The sequence below is a fragment of the Pteropus vampyrus genome, unplaced genomic scaffold, assembly GCF_000151845.1.
Source record: "Pteropus vampyrus isolate Shadow unplaced genomic scaffold, Pvam_2.0 Scaffold53, whole genome shotgun sequence".
NCBI classification, from domain to species: Eukaryota; Metazoa; Chordata; class Mammalia; order Chiroptera; family Pteropodidae; genus Pteropus; species Pteropus vampyrus.
Window position 1 is genome coordinate 95,231 of NW_011888834.1, and position 27,120 is coordinate 122,350.

Genomic DNA, 27,120 nt, shown 5'->3' on the forward strand with positions numbered 1-27,120 from the left:
TTCAATTTTTAGCATCTCTGTGTGTCCATATATTTTAAAAATATTCTTTTGTAAAAAAACTGGTAATGACGATAAGCATGGAATTATTTGAAAATGTTTTAGATAAGTATCTAAATATCCCTTATGTTTTAATCTCTTTTTCAGGCCCTCCAGTTAATGTCACATGCAACATATTCATAAACAGCTTTGGCTCTATCGCTGAGACAACCATGGTAGGCATGTTTACTTTGTAACAACTTTCATACCAATGCAATTTATAGTTACATTAATGGCAAATTTTCTGCTAATATTATTTAATTTAAATCCAAAATTAATATAATGAGGATTTAAAAGATAAAATTAGTGGTATAAATTGCAATCAACTACAGGTAATAATATTTCATTTAGACATGGTATATTACAGAATAAATTTAAGTGAAAACAAGATCGCTTCTTCACATTTCAGTAATTTAAATGTTAATCTCAATTAAAACTAAAATTCTACCACATAAATGATTTATTCTTTTCAATGCTTTTAAATAACCAGACAAAAGCATAGGAGTAAATAATTTAATGTTTAATTATTCTGTATACTAATAAATGTACTCATAGTATTGTGTTAAGTGTTCCATCAGATTACTTTTCCAAATGAATATAGCATATGCTCAAATATAATTATTTTGTAATTGTAGTATATGCATTAATTTAACTAGACTCATTGAACAGAGACTTTATCACTGTGTAATTGAGAACATTTTACATAATTATTAAAACCAACAAATTATCATTACAGATCAGATTTATTCTGTTCTGAATTTTATAACTTTGTCTAAGGATCAGTGTTGTATCTCTTCTTTCCCCTGTAGCTTTTATTGTGAACTTTAACTAAAATAAAATGCAGACATAGACACATGAACCACTAAATATCTGTAAAATTGTCTGGTAGGATACTTATTTTTTAATTTAAACTATATATAGTAGTTCTTAAATTACCTAGAATTACACTTCATTCCCAAGTTTAGCAAGTATAATTTGCAAGTATCATTTTCAAAGTTGATTTTAGCTAAAATAGGATATAAAATACTTCAAGATTTATTAGCTTCCAAAACCATTAAATAGAGAATTATGCTCACTTTATATATCTCAGAATTTGATAGTGAATTTCTAAGGAAAAGTAACTAATATGCAAATTATCATGTGCATGTGTGTTTAGAGATCTGTGTGCATGCGTGTGTGTGTGTGTGTACTTGAGTGTAGAGGATCTATCTTAACAGGAAGAGACTTTATTCAGGCACCATTTAAAAAAAAATGCTCTTTTCATCACGCATACAATATGTAGTCATTTAGCAGCATCTCCGTGATTCTATTCAAACAATAAAGGCATCAGTGGAGAAAAACCGACCTCACATATTTGGCCATTATATAGAATTATCTTAACTACAGTATATAATAACATCATGAGTGTGTGTGTGTGTTTGTGTAAACACAGAGAATATATAATTTACTTGTTTAACCACAGTGTAGTTCTGGTACAATTCTGATCCTAAAGTGCCTATAATCCTGCTTCAGACTTTGACATATTCTGGATTCTGGTTGTATATCTGTTTCTGATTTATATCCTGTATTTGCACGTACCCAGTCCAAATCACATTTAAAGATAAAGGAATCTCTACTGAATCTCTACTGGCTTTTTTCTACATAGACTTCTCAAATTGTATTTCTAGCCCTGGCAACTTTTCATTTTAATTGCTACTATATATACTGTACACTCCTGAAAACCTGGAAATATATTTACACTTTCTCTTTTGCAAAATTGTTTCCACAAAATACTTTCAACAGCAATAACTGGAAATTTTTACAGCCTTCCTTATCCTTGTCGGGTGGAGGAAGGGACTTGAAAACAAGAGAAGACATGGCCGGATTTCTTTCTCATTAAAATCTGAAAGACTGTCAGGTTCCTGCAGGTCTTTGCTTTTTATGACATAATTCATGTCTACCACCAAATGGCTGTAACGACAAAATGGTTAGAACACGCGATCTATGGGATGACTATACCAGCTAAATTTCTTAACCTTTAACTTAGGACAGACTTCTTTTATAGAATATTACAAAAAGCTTGCAGAATATTGCAAATATATTCTCACAGTGACCCTCACTCAGTTTTATTTCCCTTCTCTAGTAGAGAAATCCTTTCCATTCTTAAAAATTTCATCATAATGTATTTCTTTTGAAATCATTTTTACAACCTATCATTTTCCTTTTCAGAGTCACAAGCAGCATCAGTGAACATTAATCAAACATCCCAGAGTTAAGTATTATAAAATAAACTGTTATATAATTAACTATGTCCACCTCACTATCTTTCTTTTTAAAGTCTTCCAAATGGCTAAACATGTGACATTATTTCTATTCATTTAATCTGATTCAACAGCTGTAAAAAATTTTAATGGTATCAGAAAGAACAGCTGCTACATGGTATCCATCTACATAGGAACAGAGAAAATTAGAACTTATCATATTTCTACCTTAAGAATTATAAAATATTTCTTACCACCTGACTAAGTTGATGTATTTTATTCAGTTTTCACCATCACAGCTCTGCAACTAAACTTTATCTTATTGTTTTATTTGCCATAACATTCCTTAATTTATTTTTATAAAAGCATTAATATATTTTTAAACATTCTCATTTTTATACAAATATTGTTTATTTTTGTTTTTATAGCACAAATAACCTAATTCAACTAAGACGATGTATTAAAATTGAGAGGGTGGAATTTCAAATTACCTATAATCATTAATGAATACTTTTGCATCTGAGAACTATATCTTAAATAAAACTAAATAATTCTCTCAATCTATATATCTCTGCCTAACAAAGATCTTAACTGCTTTTAACGTCATTACTGACCAAATATATTTAGCTTCCTCTGCTGGTCCAGTGTCTAACCTATTATCTCTCTCCCCATTTTAAAGTCTAGCTTTAGTCCTATTTGAGGTAATTGATTCTTGAGAAAATTTCTCTAGTAGATATTCTACTTCTTTAGCCACTTTTTGAACATTAAGTTAATTCAAAAATTTTAATAGATTTTACATCTTTTTGGTGCCAAATTTTAAAAATATTTATGTGCATTTTTAATAGCATAAATTCAAATTTCTTAACTGTTAAAATCATCCTTTCCCAATGTTTGTCTAATTAACGTAGTGCCAACCATTCTTACTTGAGTACAATTTTGCTGTTCTTGACATACAGTTATTAGCAATTTTTCTATAAATATTATGAAATTCTAAACGTCCCTATTTCCCTCACATTTGAGTCGTATTTCATCTATAATGAGATTCTCTAAGGATTTGTTCAGCCTCCATTATTCCAAGTTCACATTCTTCTTAAGCAGATAATGATTTAATAACTACTGGAAACCACAGTTCTTAAAAAAATTAAATAAAACTGGCTAACATCATTAGAGTCATTCTCTTTCTCATTTTGCAACATGACCTTGGTGACAGAGGCACATCCATCTTGCCTTTTAAATTGTGGTGACAAAAGGAGCTCGTGATTAATTTTATTGCTTCTGTGAGGGGAAGCTTAAGATCTCCACACTGAGCAATTCTTAAGTGAAATACGCTCCTGCAAACCTGTGATGAGTTGTGGATTAGGTTTACATGCCAGGAAGAAAGCATTTGTAAGTTGAACTTTTTTTTTTAAACTCATATATATGTATTAGTAGTTTGGGTTTATATATATAGCAGTATTTAAAAATGGATATACAGACTGAATCTTCTACTTTCAGAAAATAGACAGCTCTAGATCTTGTGACAAATAAGTTAGAGAATTTCTCTGCTGTGTGCCTTAAGTCAATATTTACTCATTGGATCATTACTTTTCACCAGTACCCACAGAATAAATTATTTTTCCAAAATAAAAACCAAAAAGGTGAGATGTTTTGGCATGAGTTTCTCAGGTGCCTATGTACAGAGATGTATGGTGGGGGTGGGCAAGGCTAGCTGAGGGTCAGCAGTGAGCCCACAGTATTGTCGAACTGTACAGTTATTCAATTTTCCACACAAATGATAGATTCACATTTTAGTTGCAACAGTAACCATGCACATGTAGATGCTGTTTTGAATCAACAGATCATTAGATTCTCCAGAGAAATCTAAGGCAATATGTAATAAAAATTGGTAGTATTTATTCACTTATTTTTCATGGAATCTTTGAACTACATATTTTTTTCTAAGTATTTTTTATCAAAGTTTTTTATCAAATGGAGTTATACCTACACAAAAAAATGCATTTTTTGCATAGATAATAAGTAACATTCATGCACCTATCACCATCTTAAGAAATTAAACATTAGAAATAAACTGAAGTTGATCATGTAAATTAACCAAATAAATGGACCAAATAAATTACTCTCACCCAAGGTACTGCTTCCTTACCTTCCCAAAGGAAGCTTTGTTTCTGAATTTAATATTAAGACATAAAATTCCATTCAACATGTATGAAAATATAAACAAACTGGCCATACCGTAGTATCCACATGGAACTTGATTTTTGGTTCAGATTTATGTTTTTAGAGATAAGCCATGCTTATATGCTTAATGCTATTTTATTCATTTTCATTTCAGTAAGTATTCCATATTTATCCATTCTACATTTGCTGGACATTTTAATTGTTTCTAATGTTTTTACTGCTACAAAGAACTCTGCATTGAAAATGGTTGCACACTAACTTCTACTATAGATATGCAAGATATTCCACAGTGTGCATACCTAGAGCGGAATTATTTGGCCCAAGGTTATATACTCAGGAGTGAAATTACTTTGTTCAGATATTACTAAATTGCTCCTCAAAGTGGCCATTCTGTCTTAAACATCCACTAGCAATTACATGAGATTTCCTATTGTTTTACATCTCCCACACCTGGTATTTACCCATTTTTGATTTAATTGCTGTTATCATGCACTTCCTTGATTAATAGTGAGGTTATGCATTTTTCTTGAATGTTTTTTTTAGCCAGTCAAGTGTCCTTCATGCAAAATGCCTTTTTCCCTTATTTATGCTTGTTTGTTTGTATTATGCTAATACAAACATATGACATACATAATTTCAAAGATAAATGCTTTGTCAGTTGCATGTATTTTACATACCCATTTTACTTTTTAAAATGCATTTATGCCTTTTGATGTATAAATTATTTTCACTTTAATTTACTAAATCTAACCTTGTTTTACTCACTAGTTTGTGCTTATTTATTTTAAGAAATCCTTCTCTTACACAAGTTCATAAAAATATTTTGTTGTATTTTCTCCTAAACGAATTTTGCTTTTTCTTTTTAGGTTTTAGTCCACCTGGAATTCTGTGTAGTTGTATATGTGCAGGCATTTATGTATATATGGTAGACATTTATTTTTATTTATTTCATAATTGGATAATTACAATAAATTATAATTATACCTGTCATATATATTCCAAACTGAATGAGTCTATTTCAAAACTCCCAATTCTGTGCCAATGATCAATTTGTCAATTTGCTTGCACTAATACCTAATACCATATTGTCTTATTTAATATGGTTTTAAATTAGACTTGATATTTAATAGGACTTCCCAAACATAAACTTTATTCTTTCAAAGCATTCCTAACTTTTCTTGGAAGTTTGCTTTTTCATGTAAATTTTAGAATCATCTTGTCAAATTTGAATTGAATATACAGATGAAGGTTGGGAGAATTGTCATCTTAAAATATTAAGTCTTCCCACCCATGAACATAATGTATCTCTCCCTTTACTTAAATATTATTTAATATTATGCAACAAAGGCATATAATTTCTCATAAATTTCTTGCACATCTTATACATTTAATTATTTCCACCTTACTTTTAAAAATATATTTAAAAAAATTACAACATTTTAGTTATGTTTTCTAACTCTTCATTGCCAGTATATAAAAACATAATTGTTTTCCACATTGCTCTAACATGCTTTCATTTTAGGCCTAATACGTTAGAATTCCTGCATGTAATCATTTTATCTAGAGATAATAAAATAGTAATTTCTTCCTTTGTCTTTATATGCTTATTATTTTTTAGAAAAAAAGTGTTGAATGAAATTTATTTTGTTCCTGGCTTTAAATACAAAACAAATAAAAAAATTTTTAAGTCTTCCAATCCACGGACATAGTATATTAATTTATTTATCTACTTTGGTTACTCTCAGCTATGTGTTTTAGAGGTTGTCATATTTTGTTTATTCCTAAGTATTGATCTATGGATGGTTATAAATGTCATACTTTTAATTTTTTAAATAATTTTTTATTCTAGAATAGTTTTAGATCTACAGAAAAGTTGCAAAGGTAGTATAGGGAATGCCCCTATACTTCCTGCCCTGTTTCCCCTCTTATTAACATCTTATACTTGATACATTATTATTAACTATAGTTCATATATTTTAGAATTTCCTTATTACTTAATGTCTTTTTTATGTCTAGGATCTATCTAGAATATTATATTATATTTAGTTGTCATTTTCCTTACATTTTCCTTGTATTTGATGGCCTTAACAATTTTGAGTGCTAGTCATTTTTTTTTTTTTTTATGACTAGACTGGGATTGTGAAATTTTGAGAGGAAGATGACAGAGGTAAAGTGCCATTCTCAATATTTTAAATCAAGGGTATGTACTATCAATTAAGATAGTACGTACTCATTATCAGTGACAGGTTAAGTATGATGATATGTTTGAGGTGTTTGTCAGATTTTTCCACTGTAAAGTTACCCTTTTTTTTCATCTCCATACTACGTTCCTTGGGAGGACGTCACTGTGTACGGCCTACACTTAAGGGCAGGTGAGGGTTATGTTCCACCTCCCTGAGGGGGTTACAGCTACACATTATCTGGGATTCTTCTGTGCAGGACATTTGTTGGAAACCCAGATCTGGACTCTAGGTGTGCTCACTGCTACTCAGGTATAATTGTTTCTGGGCCCTCTCAGCAGTCGTAGCTTGGAAATATGTGTGTGTGTAAATGTTATAATTTAAATATTATTTTCCAATTGTTTCTGGAAATATATAGACAATGTATTTTAGAACATTGAGATATATCCTAAGAATTTGATAACTTAAGTAGTTCTAGTAGTAGTGCACCTATTTCTTTATATTTTCTGTGACTATGTCTATGCAAATGTTAAGACAGTTATATACCTTCTTTTCCGATCTTATGCTTTAAATCTCTCTCCCTCCCGCTCTCCCTCCCCTTCACCCTTCCATCTCCCTCCCCTCTCCTTTTCCCTTTCCCTCTCTCTCGTGTCCTCTTATTGCACTGGGTCATCACTCCTGCCTGATGCTAAATAAAATGCATGGAGAATGGTCACTTTTGTCTTTTTTCTGGTATCAGTGGGAAAGCATGCAATATTTCACAATTAAAAGTAGTATTAACTATAAGTTTCTCCTAAATGTTCTTTATCAGATTGAGGGAGTTTTCTTCCATTTCATGGATGCTTAAGTTTTTTTTCTTTTTTCATGAAGAGGCACTGAATTTTATTTAATGCTATCTCAGCATTCATTGAAATGACTTACTTTTCTCCTTCATTCTATTAATATTAGGCAGTATATTCAAATAAATCAAATATGGATTGTTTATAAAATAGCAAATCATCCCTGCATTCTTTGGATAAACTCCATTTAATCATAATTATTGTTTTTATTGCTGGATTCAATTTTCTAATAGTTGGTTTAGGATTTTTGCCGTTATGTTCATTTTGGATATTGAACTATAATTTTCTTTTCTTACAATGTCAAGAGCAGTGTGTGATATCAGTATTATGCTAGTTTCAAAAAAATGAGTTAGGAAATATTCCTTCTTATTCTATTTTCTAAAATAGTTTGCATAAAACTGATGTTATTTCTTCCATAAGAATTTGGTAAAATTCACCAGTAATGCCATCTGGGCTGGTCATTTTATAAGTGGAAAAGTTTTAAATTGTAGATTTCACTCTTTGAACAGATATAGGACTATTCAGTTTTTCTATTGTGTACTTTGTGCAAAAATTTTGTTTTTCAAGGAATTTGTCTATTTTCTTAAAATTTTCAAATTATTGGCATAAAGTTAATTACAGTACATTATCCTTTCATCTTAGGAACCTTTGTAATGTTTCCATTTTTGTTCCTCTTATTGGTACTTTGGTTTTAGCTCCTTTTTTTTTCTTAATTAGTTTACATATCAATATATTTTTATTCTGTTAGGGATGGTTGTTGTTTTCTGGATTTATGATTAATGTTAATCTAAGAATAATAACACTCATTTTTATCTCTCCATTTGTTCTTTCTGTAAAACTTGTTACACTGAATATTCTATACCATTCTCTCCATTAGTTTCTATCTCTTTATATTTCTATGCTGCATATTACCAACTATCATTGGTAAATAATTAGAAATTCATAAAAATCTCAAATAAGCTGCATTTTTATGGCAATCTATTTTATACATCTTTACTACAAATAGCTCAATGATTTACATAAAGCCAATTCACTCCCACACGATGATGATGATGATAAGGTGTTTTTTAATGTTACTTTATTTGGGTCCGTTAGGACGGCATTTAACTCTTTGTACCGATTTATCAGATAGACTTCATTGACATCATATAAGTTTATCCAATCTGCTTTTAAGTTCTATGTACATTTTCCTTTAAATCCATGGGCACTTATTTAAATTTTTTATTATAAGCTCCATCGAGCAGCAATCCACTCTGACATGTTCATTAATTAGGATAATTCTTAATGCAAAGTAGCTTCTAATTATACATTGTTGAAAAAATACATATATATGTATATATATACGTATACATATGTGTGTGTGTGTGTGTGTGTGTGTGTGTGTGTGTGTGTGTGTGTATACGTATATATATATATGTATATGTATATGTTCTGGCTAACAAAGATTATTTTCTTCCAAAAAGAGAACTTTGCTATTGTGTCCTTGACACAAATGGATAAACTTTGTTGTTTACTGCTTTGCAATGTAATCTGTTTTTTACAATTCTGAGTCCTAGTCACTGTCTTAAATTGGTGCTCCAGTCTGTAAAATATGTACTAAGTAACTAATTGTACAAGGAAGTTAATGTTGGCTAATGTTGCCTAAATGAACTTGGCTTTTTCATTCAAGTCTTCCCATGTAATTTTATAATCTTTCTAAAAAAGCATTTATTTTTTCAGCTGTATTGATAGATAAATTCATTTAAAAATGTTAAAATTTTATATGGAGAGTTCTCTATGATAAGAAATTAGTGCTCTTATGTAGTGCTTATGACAGTCAAAGAATAATGTTTAAAAATAAAAAAATTAAGATGTAATTATTTCAAACATCAGTAATGTTTTTTTCATGATAATTGGAAGGAAATGCACATAATTTGAAGGGAAGTCCATTTTTTCTGTCCTTTTGTAAATTTTCCCAAAAAGAAGTTGGTTTGTTGTATCTATTGCCAATGAGTTAAGTTCTTGTAAAGGGTTACTCGCTTTATGAATGCCATAATAGTATTCAGGGACTATTCCTGTGTAATTCATAATTTTAGGTCCAATAATGTTAATGTAGCATACAATTAGATAGATGCCATTCCACTTCCCTTTAGAATAGCCTGAAAGTATCCTGCTATCCTTTGAACATTAAGATTATGTCTGTTAAGAGCCTATTCTCTCCGTCTTACTTTTTTAAATTTGAGAATAATAGGGAAAGCCTAACTAAATATAGCAATGGCATTGGTCTGAAAGATTTTTAATTTCAAGCATGAGTAACCTGGTGAATGGCAGCATGATGTGTTCTGAACTATCTTTTATAAGCATGAATCAGAAACAGGGCATATTTATGGGAAAGGTTGCAGAAAGATAGGTATGCATGAAGGTTATACATCCTGGTGACCCCATCAGAAATCTGAATAAATCTCTCCCTGAATGAATTTCTTGTCCAAAAGACTATCCTTGTAATCACTGTGTCTCGAAAAGAGGCTGTCTGCAGATCCTGTTCATACAGGTACAATTTCTTATAAAGAATATTACAAAGAATGCAGTTGTTTAGTTGTGCTGCAATACTGTTCAAACAAACACATGTTTTAAAGCATATTTCCAATGTTATGGGAGAAAAGTGCCAAAAAGGAATGGATGCTAATGTCAACAGGAAGAAAACCATGTGGTGAGAGTTGCGAGGCACATATTTCTGTATCTTCTCTCTTTAATTGGACCACATATCTATGTAGTTTCCTTTTGCTCTGGCTAAGTAGATTAAGAGCTCGACTGTATTTTGTTTAGGTATATGAAATATTTGGGTTGGGAAAAAATAAGGAAGATTACAGGGGTAATTATAATGCCAAAGATATATGTCACTTAACTCTCCTGTCTCTGCCTTCTGTAAAGCTAATGTGTAATGCAAAGTGACTATTATCGGCACGTGGTCCTCTCAAGAGGAAGATGTGGTATAGAATTCTCTGTTATCAGATCAATGAAACACTTTTCTTGGCCACCTAACGTGACATAGAAATGATCTGTTTCTCATGAACGGTTCTTAGCAATGGTGTTCATCTTCATGGTATTTACCATCATGCACCTTTTTCTAAGAGTTTGATTTTCTGAAAGAATACACTCCAAAGTATAATTTCAACCTTTAAAGATAAAATAGGCAGTGAGATGGGGAATCATGTTCTCTAAGATGATTGGCACTAGTCATAATTTGTTACTTAGTCATGGATTTAACATGTCAATTAATGTTAAGTACTTGGCAACAATTTAAATTGCAAATAGCTCTTCAGCTGTGATACTGAATTTCTGACAGATGAATGAGTGAAAGTTAACGCTGACACTCTGCAGACCAGTTAGATGACACATTTCTGTTGCTGTGATAAAACCAGCCGCCTATCTACAAAACAAGCCAACCTAACTATGTTTTAGATTGGCTCAAACAAGCCAGACTGACAAGGACCTGGGGCTATGCCACAGTGCCCTGTAGAATAGAACAGATGCAGGCAAAAGAGTTAGACAGTCCTTGTTGCTTAGGGAGTCCATTAGAAAATGAAAAATTCCTACATGACAATGCCATGTCCATATATCTATATATTTGAGATATATCTCATTTTTGAGATATTATATACATAATATGTATGTAAATATATATCTCAAAAATGAGAATAGTACTTCAAGATTTGGTTTTAAAAATATAAGAAAAATTATTTTTCTCTCAATCTCATCAAGGAGGCTTGATAACAAGCTATTTGTTCTATGGGCAAACAAGAAGAAACATCGATTTATTTGCACATATATATGACTATAATCTGCACCATCTTCTTAAAATTCTTAGTAGTTTCTTAGAACATTGCCAACACTCCTGAGACTAGCTAAAGCATAAGAAATTACCTTGCCACAAAGGTATATTGAGGTTTAACTAACAAATATGATCTTATAACATATATCAATGTTAAGCAGATAAAATGCAAATATTCACAGACAAGTCCTGGGCAACCTTCATTTGTGAAACCTATTCAACTTCTCTGCAGATGATCAGGAAGTCCTATTTTCCCTCTCAGGGCAGTGAAGACACTGGGAGTTCTTGCTTCTCCATTAAGTTTTCCAGCCCTACCGGAACTCCTCTCCAGACTTGGAATTAGTGAAGAATTCCTCTCTACTTTTCCTTAACTGAACTCTCATCTTCCTCTGTCTCCACTGGAGTTGCCTCCATCCCCTTCATACGTTAGGAAGTGATGTCATTTCACTCTCAGAGTTCCAGGAATCCTCTGGCCTGGCACATGACACTACCCCAGCAGTAATAAGAGAACAGCCAGCCCCCTCTCTGAGCTGATAAGATAAAATTTAACCCCTTCCTTCAGTGGAAGCCATTTTGTTTGCTTTAGGTTATTCTTTCACTGGTGTTCTCTGTCCTGGAGTCATTCCTTATTCACATCAGGTCTTCCTGTGGTTTCTGCCTCTTCAGTCTTTCAATGACCATTTACCATTTAATATACCCTGTATCATATACTTGTTACATCCACATCCCAAGAAGCCGGTACTAAAAAAAAGGCGAAAAATTCTGATCCTAAATATATTTTACTCTTTATCATACTTTAACTTGCTCTGAAGATAATTGCTATTCCTCACCCATGCACTATAAAATTAAATACGATTAATCAAAACTTGACAGCAGATACAAAAAGAAACGAATATCCTCTGCATCCTTTTTTCTCTTTGGTTTTCTCTAAGACAGTTTCTCAGCCACTTTTTTTTTTTTCAGTATGCCTGCTTAAGGAACCTTTTCAGTCATCTTTTTCACTAATTGCCCTCCCTATGAAATTTTAACACTTCTGATGTACTGTATATCTGTTTATAAACCCTATGTATATCTCTGAATTATATATAAAAAGAGTAAGATTTTTTTCACCCACCAAGAACGAATTTTTGCTCCCTTGAGACCATGATTATCCTCACTGAGAATGTGTTCTCTAAAGTACATGTTTACAGGGGTACTCACGAGTACATTTGCCCAAGGTGAATATTTCTATCCTCGTTGATTGGTAGCATATGGAACAGCAGGAGAAAATGGGACAGAAGTACTGGCTATTCAGAAGGAAAAGGGATACATTTTTATGCCCTTAGCTATTTGCAAACTATTAATATATATGGATTGGAGGCTAAACTATATTCCTTCTTTTATTAACATATGAATTTCTTCTTTTTTAGATGTTTTTTTTCAAACATTATGCATGTGCCTGCACATACACCTATACTATTTGTCAATACATTCAGATTTGTTTCAGACTTATTTTCCATGTTTGACACAAGAGCCAGATTTGTTTCTTTTTCTGCTTTGGTGATATTTATGTTTTGATTTCACTCATATAACCATTGTCGCATCATATCTTTCACTATTTGATAAAATTGTTCTCAAATTATTTATCATGGAGTTCATTCCCCAAGCCTGATCCAGTAGCAACAAATATTTGTGAACTACACATAGCACATATGACATTACTCTATCATGGCTTAGACAGAGGAAGGTTCTATAAGGGTGTACTTTACTCAAAAATAAATAGATAGATGATAGATAGATAGATAGATAGATAGATAGATAGATGACACATAGATAGGTATGTATGTATGTATGTAGGTAGGTAGGTAGGTAGATAGGTAGATAGATAGATAGGTAGATAGAACTAGGCTTCTCTTTTTTCTTGTTAAGGTGGTGTGAGGGCAATTTTTACTAAGAAGAAACTGCCTTAGAAAGATACTTGAGGGGAAAGTTCTTCATAAGATACTTCAAGAATTGCCTGAAAACTTAACCAATAACTTGAAGATCGACCCATCTATTAGTAAGGCTTCCAGCAGAGAGATGCCTGGGGTCCAGATACCAAGCCTCTGCCCTGTTCTCACTCCTTCCCCTAGTAACCAAGTTATGGCTTGGGGGTAATATTTTCAAAAAGTTTGATGCCAGTTACAGATGCAGTGTTTTACCTTCCACATATTTTCATTCACAGCACTTGAAGCGAATTGTTCTAGAGGCATGCTTTTCTCATCTTACTCTCAGCCTTACCTACGACCCATGTCCCACTTCTCTCTCTCCTTAATTTGTTCACTGTCCCCTCTGGAACCCCTGTTTATTGGTTAACAGCTTTACTTTTCCTACCCCTACCTGCTCCCCACTCACACCCACACACATACACACCCTTTCTGATGAAGAGTTTCTCTGTAGGCTGGTATCACTGAAGGAGGACTTTCTTCTACAATCTGAGATGAGCAGGCCATTCAGTCTCTCAGTCCATGAATCTCAGGTCAGGAAGTACTGCCGTGTCCTCTGTATTTCTTTATTTCACTTTCATACCTTTTCTCTTTAATATTGCTTTGATGTTACTATCTTTGACCATGCATACTCCTTCCTTGCTTAGACTTGTCAGGTTATTCTACTCATTTGTCTAAGACTTGGGCAGCTGATCCATTACCAGATCTCTATCACCAGATCTGCCTTAATCCTAAGTGGGTGCAACATCTAATATTTCCATCACTCCAAACTCCTCCACCTCAACAAACATCTTTTTCACTTGATTTCAATAACCCACCTCCATGGATATATCAGGACTTGGTCGAAACATGAAATCTAAGTACAAATTAGTAGTTGATGGTCACAGGGATGGGGAGCACGGCATAGAGAATGCAGTTAGCTTTAATGTAATGGCCAGGTGGAGAGCCAGGGGAAAGAACAATTAGGGGGATCATTTTATAAACTCTATAAATGTCTAACCAATGTATTGTATACTTGAAACTAATAATAAAATAAAATAAAATAAAACATGAAATCTGCTCCAAAGTTTAAATAAATTCAAACATCTCAACCTCTGTTAATTTTAAATCTCTTTCTCTCTTGTGACTTTCATTATTGAATTGCATAAAACCAAAACACTCTAGTTATTTTAGGTGGAAATAGATATAGTGCAGAGATTGGAATGCTTATAAAAACATTGAAAGGACTGGTAGAGGCAGCTCTAGATTGATCACCACTCAACACTAGTAGTCTCATGGTTAACTGATGAATGAGTTAAAACATCATATTTGAATGCAGTGTATGTTGTTGCCATAATTCAAAGAGCACTAGTCAGTATTGTTTCACTTTCTTAGTGGAAGGAAAACAACTTGTCCTTCACTTTTAAAGAGATATTCAGACATGTTCCAAACCCTTGGGCCCTGAAGTGTTGCTGAAGTCTCCTGCGGATTATCTTGTATTCTCTGGCTCTCATAAAGGCAACTACTATTTTCTATTCACCTATTCTAGCAGCATGATATTTTCAATATAGTAGACCAGTGGGATGCCTTGCGATGCTAGATGATCATGTTCACAAAGACTTAATTATAGCACTAAACTGCAGGGTTGAATCTCTCCCTTATTTACAAAACAGCAAGGGTATCTCTACCAGATGAAAGCTGATGCCTCTGATGTTCTCTGCATTAGAGAAAAAAATGTATTTAACATGTCAGTCATAAAACAGGTGCCAGTGACTGTATTGGTTTGCTCCAATAAAGATTATACATGGAACAATAGCTGTAATTGAAGTAATCAGCTAAATGACTTTAAGCTATTCCATTGCCATTTCCCAAGATCGAGTGTCTTCTGCATAGGCCAACCAGGAAAGTGAAATGGCCGTGAAAGGAATCACAACCCACTTCCCCCATCACACAGGTCTTCGGAGAAGTCACTTCTTTTTCTCCCCCAGGAATCCTATGATTCCTGCACCTCATGGACCACACTGGCAAGGAAAAGGCTTCGGGGAATTCCACGTGGGTCTTCCCACTTTCATAATTTTTGCTCCTCAGGCCAAAGAGATTGTCTGAAGACTCTGCAGTTGATGAGATTTTAATCTCCAGCCATTTACTTAGGAAATGAGAAAATAAAATAGAATGGATTCACAGAGCCATTGAAGCCAATGTGACATAAGTTCTCATCAAAATTTCATTATTTTCTGATTTTCCTGTAAACTGTACAGTAGTAGTATTTTGCATGTTCAGAGACTAGAATTAACTCAGAACTGTGATCCAATGTTCTCAGAAATACTGGTCTTCATAATTCCTGTTCCTTAGTGTACAGTCATAATTGCTGCGGGTTCTTGTAGAATCATAGCATACATTTGCAATGTACTTAGTGGGCCTTCTCCAAAGGATTTTGAATTCGTGAACTTGCTCATGTCTCCTAATTAAACAAAGGTTTGTGTCTCTCTTGGTAACTCAGGCAAATCCTCTGTCAGCCCTAGAGTTCTTTCGATTATTCAGAACAGGTAAGATCTTCCTTAATGAGTGACGTATGTATTTCAATCTGATTGACCCCATGATCAAACATCTAACATTGACGATCACTATGGTTTACATGTTCTGAATAGCTGCTCCTATTCTGGTCCCGTTATAGTAATCATGTCTATTTTGTCTCTGGGATTAAGTAAATAATGCTAAGTGATATCTGTCACCTTGGCCACTATCATTATCTCTGGAAACTGGGAGCACATTTTAGTGGCATATCTCCAGTTTACAGAGGACAGCCATCACAGTGTTTTTGTTTGTTTGTTTAGTTTTAGTTTTTTTTTTTTTAAAGATGCTATTCCTTCACTCACCAGTGTGTTTTTCAAAGCATTGGTAGATGGGTGCCCTCAGGGTACATAGTTGAAGGTAGTTCGTGAATAGGTCACACATTTTTTTTCTATCCTTTCCTTACTCTCTGTAGTTTAGAAATTTTATAATCTTGGTTAATCGCCTTCCCTCATGCAGTTTATAAATGAGTATTAGCGTAAGGATAAAGATAAGATAAAATAAACAAATCTGTGTTCAGACAGAACCCACTTCACAAAAAGAAATTTACTACTGGGAATCAGGTGTTTACAAAATTAATGGAAGAAGAAAAATTATACTACAGATTTTGCCTGTCAGCAAAGCTGCTAGCCCTGCCTGAATCAGCAGATGGGAAAGCAGGAGGCTAAGGGAACACACTCCTCAGGCCTAGCAATCAGGAAACCATCACAGCAACTAAGCCACCATGAACTGCTAGATATGCACTATTCACTAAATACTCTATATTTATTCCTTCGATGAGCATGAAACTAGTGACAAGAAATGAGAACTCCACTGACACTCCCGCAGAACAACAACTCAGTGCTACCATAACCCCAGAAACTCAGAACAAGCAGATTGTGGCAAAGCCAGGGAGTGCGCCTGAATGATAAAACATAAATCACACCAAGATTGCTAGCTTTAAGTGAAATAAGCCAGACATAGGAAGACAAATACTGTATGATCTCACTTTTGTGTAGAATCTAAAAAAAAAAAAAAAAAAAGTTGAACTAATAGAAACAGAGAATAGAATGGTGGTTACCAAGGGTAGGCAGTCGGGAGAAATGGAGAGATACTGGTGAAAGGGTACAAAGCTGCTGTAATATAGGATGAATAAGTCTAGAGGCCTAACATACAGGCTTGATGACTATAGTTAAATAATACTGTAGCTAACACTGGAAATATGCTAAGAGAGTACATTTTAGGTGCTCTCAACACAAAAGAAAAGGTAACTATGTGAGGAGATATGTTAATTAGCTTGACTATATATCAGATCATGCTATACACCTTAAATATATATAATTTTGTATTTAAAAAAATATATATATAGAGAGAGAAATTATCTTCTAGTAATTTATGTCCTTCTGGGAAAGGTGATGAAATGCCAGGAGTCAGTCTTTAAGAGGCGTCATTAGCTGCGATCATGGAGACTTTACAATTTGCTACCTACATTGCAAGTCTGAATTTCTGTCAACCTTCCTTTTACTCTCCCGAGAGGAAAAAGCAAACAGTTCAAGTAAAAGAGGGAGATATTTTACCTTCTTAAATTTCTGCATGAGTTTAGCAGTATCTCACCTTATAAAAGCCTAGTGGCCATTAAATTCAGAATGCAATATATTTTTGTAAACTTCTTTCTTTTCTGGGGTTTCTATTTCTTATTAGAGCTAAACTGTTTGCCCTTGACAATTTCTAGTATTACAGTTATTGTGAAATATGTTCTTAATTCACGAAACTTAATCCATGCTGACCAATTCAATACTCGAAGCAAGCTTTAGTGTTCTAACTCTTCAAATAATATTTCTCAAAATAACTCATATTAAAAACACTGAACAATACATTCTTTTGGGCCAAAATAAATTAAGTATGCCCCTGGTCAATATGCATGCAAATTTTGAATTACTAATTCAATTTTGGCTAGTCAGCTTGCTATTGAAAAACATTTCTTATATTTTTAGAGACATTTCCTTCCTATATCTCTCTAAAAAACACGATTGTTGAGTTATATTATGTTTTCATACTTGTTGGTTTTTAAAAAATCTTACTCTTACAAAAACCATGCTAGGAAATTTCTAGCTAATGCCATTTATGCTGTGTGCTGAGACAAGAAAATTTTTATTTATTTGGATTCAAAGCTGAATAAAATTCAGAGATTAATAAATAATATCTTACATTATGTAGTTTTAGACCTGTTCTTCTTAGAGTCTGCACCGTAAGAAAATATTGTTCTGGTAGTTTTAAAGTAATACTTTCTTGAATTCAAAATACAGAATATCTTGTTATATTGTTCTCCCTAGGTTTTTTGTCTACATATACCTTAATAATAAGCTATTTGTAATTTTTAGGATATAAATGGGAACAAGGAGTCTCTTTAAAATACTTCGTGATCCTTTTCCTTGTGAGAAAGGTGTCTAGTGAGAGAAGTCAAGCTACTATTTTTTAGAATATGTCTAATTTGTAAATTTTCTTTAATAATATTTAAAAATTATTTTACTACTAAGAAAATGCTATGACTTAAAGCAGTAATGTCTCTAAGAGATAAGCATATTGGAGGAAAATACAGATCAGCCTTCCTCACGGATCGGCCCCTGGCCTTTTTGGTGTTTTCATCACAATGACTTTCCATTCATTGCCCTAACGCTATTGGTAGATTATTTGTAAAGATCACTGCCATAATCCTGCCATATTTCTTTGTATACCTCTGTGAAATGTGACTTTCCTGATCCCCTCATCAAAAGATGGAATCAGTTTTTTTTCCTCCTCTCTTTGACCGTGGACCGGTTTTGCTACTTGCTTTAATAAAAAAGAATGTGACAGAGTGATACTATGCAATTTGCTGAGACCACAAGAGGCATTGAAGCTTCTGCTTTCACCCTTTTAGAACTCTGAGACTGCCATGTAAAAAAATCTTCCAGCCCAACAGACAATAAGAAATCATGTGATGCAGAACCAACGTGCCTAAGTCAAAAGTCAGCAATTAACTGTTAGACGTGTGAGTGAGGCATCTTCAACCACTCAGCCCCCATCAAGCAGCCAAATGACTAGAGTTACGTGAGTGATTCCAGGCAAGACCAACAGGAGAGCACCCTCCATTTCTCTTCCCCTAGCTGACCCTGACCCATTTTGCAGATCCATGGAATTATGAGCAAATAAAATTGTTATTTTACACCACAAAGTTTTGGGTAGTTTGTTACATAGCAAAAGATAATTGATTCAATATTTGAACTCTGAATACAGTTATTTGCATTACTCTTACCTTTAGAATAAAGGCTAGGTGTACCTATAAATTACAATGATCCTATGAGTATTTGGATATTGGGATATTCGGGCAGCCAGTCATTATAATATAATGGGCTTGTTACTATGCTTCAGGTTAAGGTGATCATATAATCTATCCTTCAAACAGAAAAAAATTTGAGAATGAAAGGAGGAAATAAAATAATGAATTTTTATATTTGAAAATTCTTATTTATTGACTGACAAATTAGTTTTATTATATTGTGAATCTACAAAATATTTCTGTTTAAAATTATTTCTATAATAAAAAAATTTTATAAAATAATAATAATGTATACCTATATATGTATGTATGTGTGTGTGTTCAATAAAAAAAAAAAAACTCTTTTAATGTAAATTATTTGACCATTAAAAAAATAGCAGAGGCAGAATAATTGTCTTGGCAAATAGCCATATTTCTTAATCAGTTCCTTAGCTGAGTGTGTTTCTAATACTGCATCACTGATGTTTTTCTGGAGAATAAATGTTTCCTATGTGGTCTTATTGCTTTTAGTTTTAGGGGTTTTTTTTTGTTTTTTGTTTTTTTTTTTTACATAAAATTACCTGAACTCTTCTTCAAAGTTGAATTTTATGATTACTAAATTAGAAAGAGTTGACATCTTCAACTCTTAATAGACTATCATATTTTTCATTGATATTTGATGTATAGTACTTGGTAAACCGAAAGAAAATTCTGCTAAATAAAAGATAGTCTCAACTGTAAACTTTTTTTAATTGAAATGCATGAATATTTCAGCTTAAATATGCTTGGAGACACCATTTACTTTCACTTAATGTCTTAACTTGAGAAATATTTTCACGAGACAACTTGTCAAATATACTATTTGTATTTATAATTTATTCAATTTTCCCTCAAATTTAGAAACTATAAAATCATAAGCATATTCAATTTTATCCCATTTTGCTACAGAAATACATTTTTCAAACAAAATGAAATACTTAGGAGCATAATCCTAAACATAAAACCTAAAACTAAAAATTTTAGAAGAAAACAAAACCATGAGGGAAAATTTTAGTGGTCTGAGGTAGGCAAAGAATTGTTAGATATAACACTGAAAGTACAATTTATAAAAGATATAATCAATAAAGTAAACTTTATCATCGTTAAAACTTTAGTGCTGTGAAAGATGCTGCTAATAGAAGAAAAAGACAAGTTATCTCTCGTAGGGAAAAATGTTTGTAAATCTCACATCTGGCAAAGCACATGTATCTAAAATATAGAAAGTACTCTCTTAACAGTAAGAAAAAAAACTTAGTAAGAAAAAAAAAAGTTTTAATGGGCAAATGATTCAAACAGATACTTCACTAAAAATAGATATATACCTTGCAAATAAGCTCACAAAAAGCTGCTCGACATCATTAGTCATTAGAAACATTCCAATTAAAACCGCAATGAGTTGCAACTGTCCATGTTAGAAAAGGTAAAATTAAATTTTAAAAATATCTGAGAATATCGAGTGCTGATAAGGATGCAAAGCAGTTGTTAAGTCTTATATGTTGTTGGCAGGAGTGCAAATTGTACAGCCAACCTAGAAAATAGTTTGTCATTTTCTCTTAAATGTAAACATATACTTAGCATATGACACAGTAATGCCACTCATAGGTGAAATTTAAGAGAAATAAAAACTTGTGTTCAAAAAAAAAAAAAAACCTGCACAGAAATGTATATAGCAGAGTTATCTATCATCAAAAAATATCATCAAAAAGAATGAACCAAGTTAGAGGACCTGCATCACCCAATATTAAAACTTAATAGTAACTCAATAAGAAAATATCAGTCCATCAGTGGGTGAATAAGCACTGTAGTACATCCATACAATGGAATATTACTCAACAATTAAAAAGAACGATACACATAATGACTTCAGCTAAGTAAAAGAGCCAGACTCAAAAGGTTGAATATAGTATGATTCCATTTATATGACATTTTGAAAAAGACAAAATTATAGAGATGAAGTTTGGAATTGGAAATTAGGCAACTTATCTTTTGCCTATAACAATATCCTATACCCAAATATTTTTAAATATGGAAGCATAATCCCGAATATCTGCAAATATAGAAATAGTAAAATGTGTGTTTTCTACTCTAATGATTGATTACATTGTTAATTCTGATTTTGGTGGGTTGCATATATACTATTTAGGTAGTTTTAAAAATTGTGAATTTTTTAAGTGGTCATTTCGTTTGATGCACAAGAAGCAATATTTTATCTGTTACTCTCAAGAACTATCCTAAATGAGACTGCAATATTCAATAATTGTTTTTAAAAGAAGTTAATTCCTCCACAGCTTTAAAGAGCAGTGAATAGCCCCCACGCAGCTTCTTGGCCAATCTCCAAATCAACAAATGGCTAGTGAAAAACTATCTAAATTGCTCAGCAGGAAAACATCATCCCCATTACAATTTCTTCTTAAACAGATAATATTTAACTCACTAAAACTCTTCTAAAGTGAGAATGTTTTAAAAATATTCAACCTCTAAAATTTCATAGTAAATAATATGCAATATATAAACTCTCATGTATCCAAAGATTGTTAAAAGACATAACGGATTTTTCAGGAAAACCACTGGAAATTTAAATATTGATGAAAATGTAAAAGTGTGATAAGTCTGTGTTGAGAACAATTTGAAAATACTAAAAATATTTATTGGAATAATTGATTTACATGACCAATTTTCCTACTGAAAACAAATGTTAAACAAAACAAAAATCCTTTGCCAATAATATCTATTCTTTTGTTTTTATTTATTAAACCATGTTTTCCCCCAAATCCAAGCTACTAAGTGTTAACAGTTCATTAAAATTGAAGTGTATACATCACCTCCCAAAATAGGTTAAGTTAAAAAATATGCACATGTATAACTAAAAATCTAAATATATTTGAACTGGAAACACTCGAGGTAAGGAAACTCAGTCTGCAGAATTCACTTACCTAAGTAATGTTTGATGTTACGTAGGTTCAGAATAAATCCTCCTTTGTTAGTTCTGTAACATTAGTCCCAAATTACCTATGATAGTAAAATAACACCTAATTAGTGGGAAGCAAATACTCTCTGACAGTGTCAGACTTTTCACTATCATGAAAAATACGTGTAATGCAAGATAAAGCTAGTAGGCCTTTACGAGATGAAATATATTCTTGAAAATTTATATATGCAAGGTAAAGTTGAACTAATATTTTTTCAATTACAAATTATAATTAAAACATCTTAGCCTCATGCCTAAAAGTTAGTAATTATTCAATTGACAACGGTTATTATTTTTGTCTTTTATGTTGATTATGAATTGTGATATATATGCTATATATTATATATATGGCATTCACTTTCAAAAACATGTCTTTAAAATTAAATCACCTTGTGTTTATAATTTTCTCAATAAGACCTTTCAAGTTTTTATAGATGTTTTCTACCTTCTTAAATACACTTTAAGAACACACATAAAATAAACCCTGAATAAAGCCAGTCACAAAAAGCCACATATCATATGATTTCATTACTATGAAATATTCAGAGCAGGCAAATATATAGAGATAGAAAGCAGATAGGAGGTTGCCAGGGGCTGGAGGGAACGGGTTTGAGGAGGGACTGCTTAATAGGCACAGCGCTTCCTTCGAGGTTGTAAATGATCTGGAAATTAGACAGTGTTGATGGTTACACAATATTGTGAACATACTAAATGTCACTAATGGTAAATGTTGTGTGTGTGTGTGTGTGTGTGTGTGTATGTATATATATATATATATATGTATATATATTTGACCACAATTTAAATTAAATTTAAATTAAAGAAAAAAAACATACAATAAAATAGAACATAGTTTATATCAGACATTCCAGGAAACATACTAATTGGAAGATCTTCAAAAAATTATTTTGTGGTGCAATTACCTGTCCTTTAAAATGTGAAATATCTCTCAGCTATCTTCAGGAAAGTTTTTTTTGTTAGAGGATTCTTAGAATTTCTTGCTTGATTTGAAGAGCTTTTACAGTGTTGACTGAAAATAGGATGTTCTGAAGACTAAATAATAGTTCACTTTCCAAAAGACTTCTATCTTTTTATGTTCCAAGTCACATATTCCAGCAGTGGAACAAGAACTGTTTAAAGGAAGTCCCCAAAATAAATAATAATAAGTGGATCATTGCTCACATCATTAAATATACACACTGCAAATTAATAAGTGCTATGCATAAATGGCTATGTTCATTTTAACATGTAGATTGTGTGATTAACATTAAGTAGAAATGAAATCATAGTGAGCACACTATGTTGGATATGAATGTTAAAAATTTTGGGTCACAAGTCTAAGTAGTAGTAGTAGTAACAGAATTTCCATGTCTATGTTGCCTAAACCAGAAGAAATATATCAACTTTCTTTTTCTACTTGTATAATACAAAATGGAGTGAAAGAAGGGGAGAAAGGGGAAGGTAGATAAGGGTGAAGGGGGTCAAATACATGCTGACAAAAGGAAATTTAACTTTGGATGGTGAACACAAAGCAATACAGATGAAGTATTACAGAATTGTACACCCGAAACCTATAAAATTTTATTAACCAAAGTCACCCTAACAGATTTAATTTGAAAAAAGAATCTAAGAGAATAATTGGGGGAAAAAAAGTTTAGCAACTAACATGGCAGAAATATGAGGCCGGAAATTGTCATTTTTCCCTCCTATCTAAGAGTTTGTTTGCGTAACTTGCTGTGAAAGAGAGAAAAACATTCTGCTGGGCTGTCTAGCCCAGTTTGTGAGAAGGCCGAGAGTTGGGCATACAATTTGCAGACAAAGAGGAATTAAGTAGGAAGGCAAGAAGTGAGGGTTGGAGGCAGAAGGGTGCCGCTAGGTAAACGGGGTCTTGGCGGAGCACTGCTGTGAGCATATCAAGGCAAAAATAACTGGGTACCTTACAACCAAAGAGTAACATCAGTTACTATTTTCATTTGAAAGGAAGCCGCTACTGGAAGTATTGGCTCTGCGCGGGTCTTTACCTCTAAAGTCAAGCACACCCAAACTTATTAACCATATTAGCTGGAATAAATTTCTACTGACTTCTGGAATGATGTTCCCACGAACTAAGTTTACCACTCCTGAAATTCTTACCTTGGAGTGTAAGCACTGAGCATTGTTCTGAATGGCACGGAGTTGACCCTTGAATACCACCGGCTTGAACTGCGTTCGGATCCACTTAAACGCAGGTTTTTTCAATAAAACTGGCCCTTCGCATCACATCCCGGATTTCCGCATCCGTAGGTTCAACCACAGGAGGATCAAAAAAAGTATTCCCAGCCGCAGTTTCCCAGCAGCAGATTCCCAACCACAGATGGAAAATACTGTTTTCAACCTGTGGTTGCTTGAATCTGAGGATGCAAACAAAACCCATGGATGCAAAGGGCTGACTGCAGTTAAATTTTTGACATTGTTTTCTCTCCAAATTATCATTATCCTTTTTTTTTTTTTAAACAGGATCTAGTATAGATTTGTTTGCTTATTTATTTATTTAGGCCAGGCAACCTTTGGTTGACCTCACAAATTGCAAGGACCTTGTCAGCTTACAATCTCTTATTTTTTATGCTTACAGCACCTGGTCTTCCTAGGTGGTCTCCCATCCAAGTACTAACTAGGCCGAACCCTACTTAGCTTCCGAGATCAGATGAGATGGGGCTTGTTCAGGATAGCATGGCTGTAGACTGTAGTTAAGTTTTGAAGGAGTCAAAACTTATACCTGGATTTTCAACTGCTGGGGTAGATGCCCCACATCCCTAAGCCATTTAAGGGTCAGCTGTATAGCTTTTTATTGTTTTTGCTAATGGTTTAATTTTCAATCTTGCTGGCGTTTGTTCATGTTCATCTTCCCTGAAATTCATATGTTGAAATCTTAACCCCCCAAAGGTGATGGTATTAGTAGGTGGATCCTTTGGGAGGTGTTTGAGTTATGAGGGTTGGAACCCTCATGAATGGGATTAGTCAGTCCTCTTATAAAGAAGCTTCATAGAGCCCCTTAGCATCTTCTGCGATTTGCACATAAAATGAGAAGTCTGCAACCTGGAAGAGGACCCTCGTTCCTGTACTGGTACCCTAATCTCAAATTTCCAGATTCTAGAACAGTGAGTACTAAATGTTTGTTGTTTATAAGCTCCTGGCCCATGGCATTTTGTTATAGCAGCCTGAACGGACTAAAACAAATCTTATATTTAAACAAGTTACTAAATGAGACAAAGAGAGTTATTTCATTGACTAAACACATTTCTGTTCTGCCCAATCCTGAGAAATTATGTACATTTCAATAACTAATATTTTCTTTGAATACTGTTATTATAAGAAAAAAACCTGTGAAATTCTGAAAAATGGGATAGATATTTTCATATTTTATTTTCTACGTATTTTTGAGAGTCTAGTTTAATTCTTGGAAATGCTTAACTTTTTGTTTCCCGAATTGGTACATAATTAGGTTTCCTTAATTTTTTTTTTTCAAAATTTAAAAATAATTCTGCCCTTTCCTAGAGAATAATTAAACATATGGATAATGAAGAAGTCAAGGAGAGATTCGAAATAACCTTTCTGAGCCTCTAAATAGTTCTTATAAAATGGCTTTTCCCCCTGTTGGTTTAGTGACTGAGAACTGAAAGGCACTTTCCCGATGGGCCATTATTTCAGAATCAGCAGTCCCAGACGACCACCCTTCCTGGGGTGGGGTTCATAGAGCAGATGGTGCAGGCAAGGCGGGGGATATTATGGACATGACATTAGGCGCAATTATTCCACCACTGAGCATTAGAGTTCTGCTCTTTGTGATGCATGGGAACCTATGTTGTGCAGTCTTTCTGAATGAAAAAATCTTATAAAACTAAACCAGCAAAATTATTGTCACGGAATTTGCATTTTGTCTTTATTTCTTCGAGAAAGGAAAGTTATTTTCTGATCGTTTTGACATTAGCCAGGATCTCTGATTAGGATTCCTAAAAACAGGAAGAATTCTGAGTTATTTTTCCATGAATCCAGTGAGTTTTGCTTTAAATGCTCTACTCTCTAGAGTGACTGACAAAAATAATTTATTCTTCAGGAATTTCTTCAAAATGTGAGAATGAAAATGTACCTAAATCCATTAAAAAAGACAAATGTATCAGTTTCCTGCTGCTGCTGTAGCAAATTACCACAAATGTGTGGCTTAAAAGAACACAAATGTGTTATCTTATGATTCTAGAGGTCATTAATATCTCTTTCCTAAAATTTTACGATTCCATGAAAATGTTAATTAAACTGCTTTATAAAAATTATGAATAAGTTCAATACATATCTAGGTTTTAGAAATGTGAAATATAAATATTGATTTCACTCTCAGTATATATTATTTCATGTTTATTATTGTCTTTTCTTTTTTTTTAAATCACATTAAACCATTCTCCATTTTCACCCTTGAAGAAGTATAGCCCAGATGAACAGGGAAAATTACGTTAATAAAACAATTCCTTTTTCTTTTATGTATAGTCTAGGAGTCATTGAATTTTTAAACTGGTTTTAGTAAGTCCATTTAAAACATTTTTTTTTTTGCATATGCTGCATGCGCATTCATTTGTTTCTGATTTGCAAAGTTATTTCTTTCAGTCCATGGTCTTCTATAATAAGCAAGTTAATTCAAATCAAGTTACAAGGATTTCTTTAGGGTGATATTATTTGGCTATGTCATTTTATTTATTTACCTGTTCCTTTGCACATTTTCACAAACAATCAGGATTCTAAAATAATTAATATAATTGGTTGCTAGGTATAATGGGATACCTTGGCTATGAGGAATCAGCCTTAAAAAGTTATTTTTGGAATGCTGAATTTGGTTATGTAATAGAGAATCTTCTCAGCACAATGTTCGTTTGCAAGCAGATCAAAACCCAAACTATAAGGACTGTTAAAATTTAAGTTTCTAGGTTTTCAGGGGATGGTCATTTTTGAGTTTTGCTTTGGACCATGGCCCTAAACCAAATACCTAAACTAGGAAAACAGAGATATTTGTGGT

General features: G+C 32.9%; 1 protein-coding gene and 1 pseudogene across 2 annotated transcripts in view; one reads left to right on the forward strand and one right to left on the reverse strand.

Moving 5' to 3' along the window:
* Positions 1-27,120, forward strand: part of GLRA3 (glycine receptor alpha 3) — a 133,544-nt gene that overhangs the window by 36,174 nt on the left and 70,250 nt on the right. For both annotated transcript variants that reach the window (XM_011360250.1, XM_011360251.1), the window contains exon 3: positions 145-212. In XM_011360250.1, coding sequence (XP_011358552.1) covers positions 145-212 — 68 coding nt within the window. The remainder of the gene's footprint in view (positions 1-144; positions 213-27,120) is intronic.
* LOC111739775 lies at positions 24,682-24,800 on the reverse strand (annotated as a pseudogene).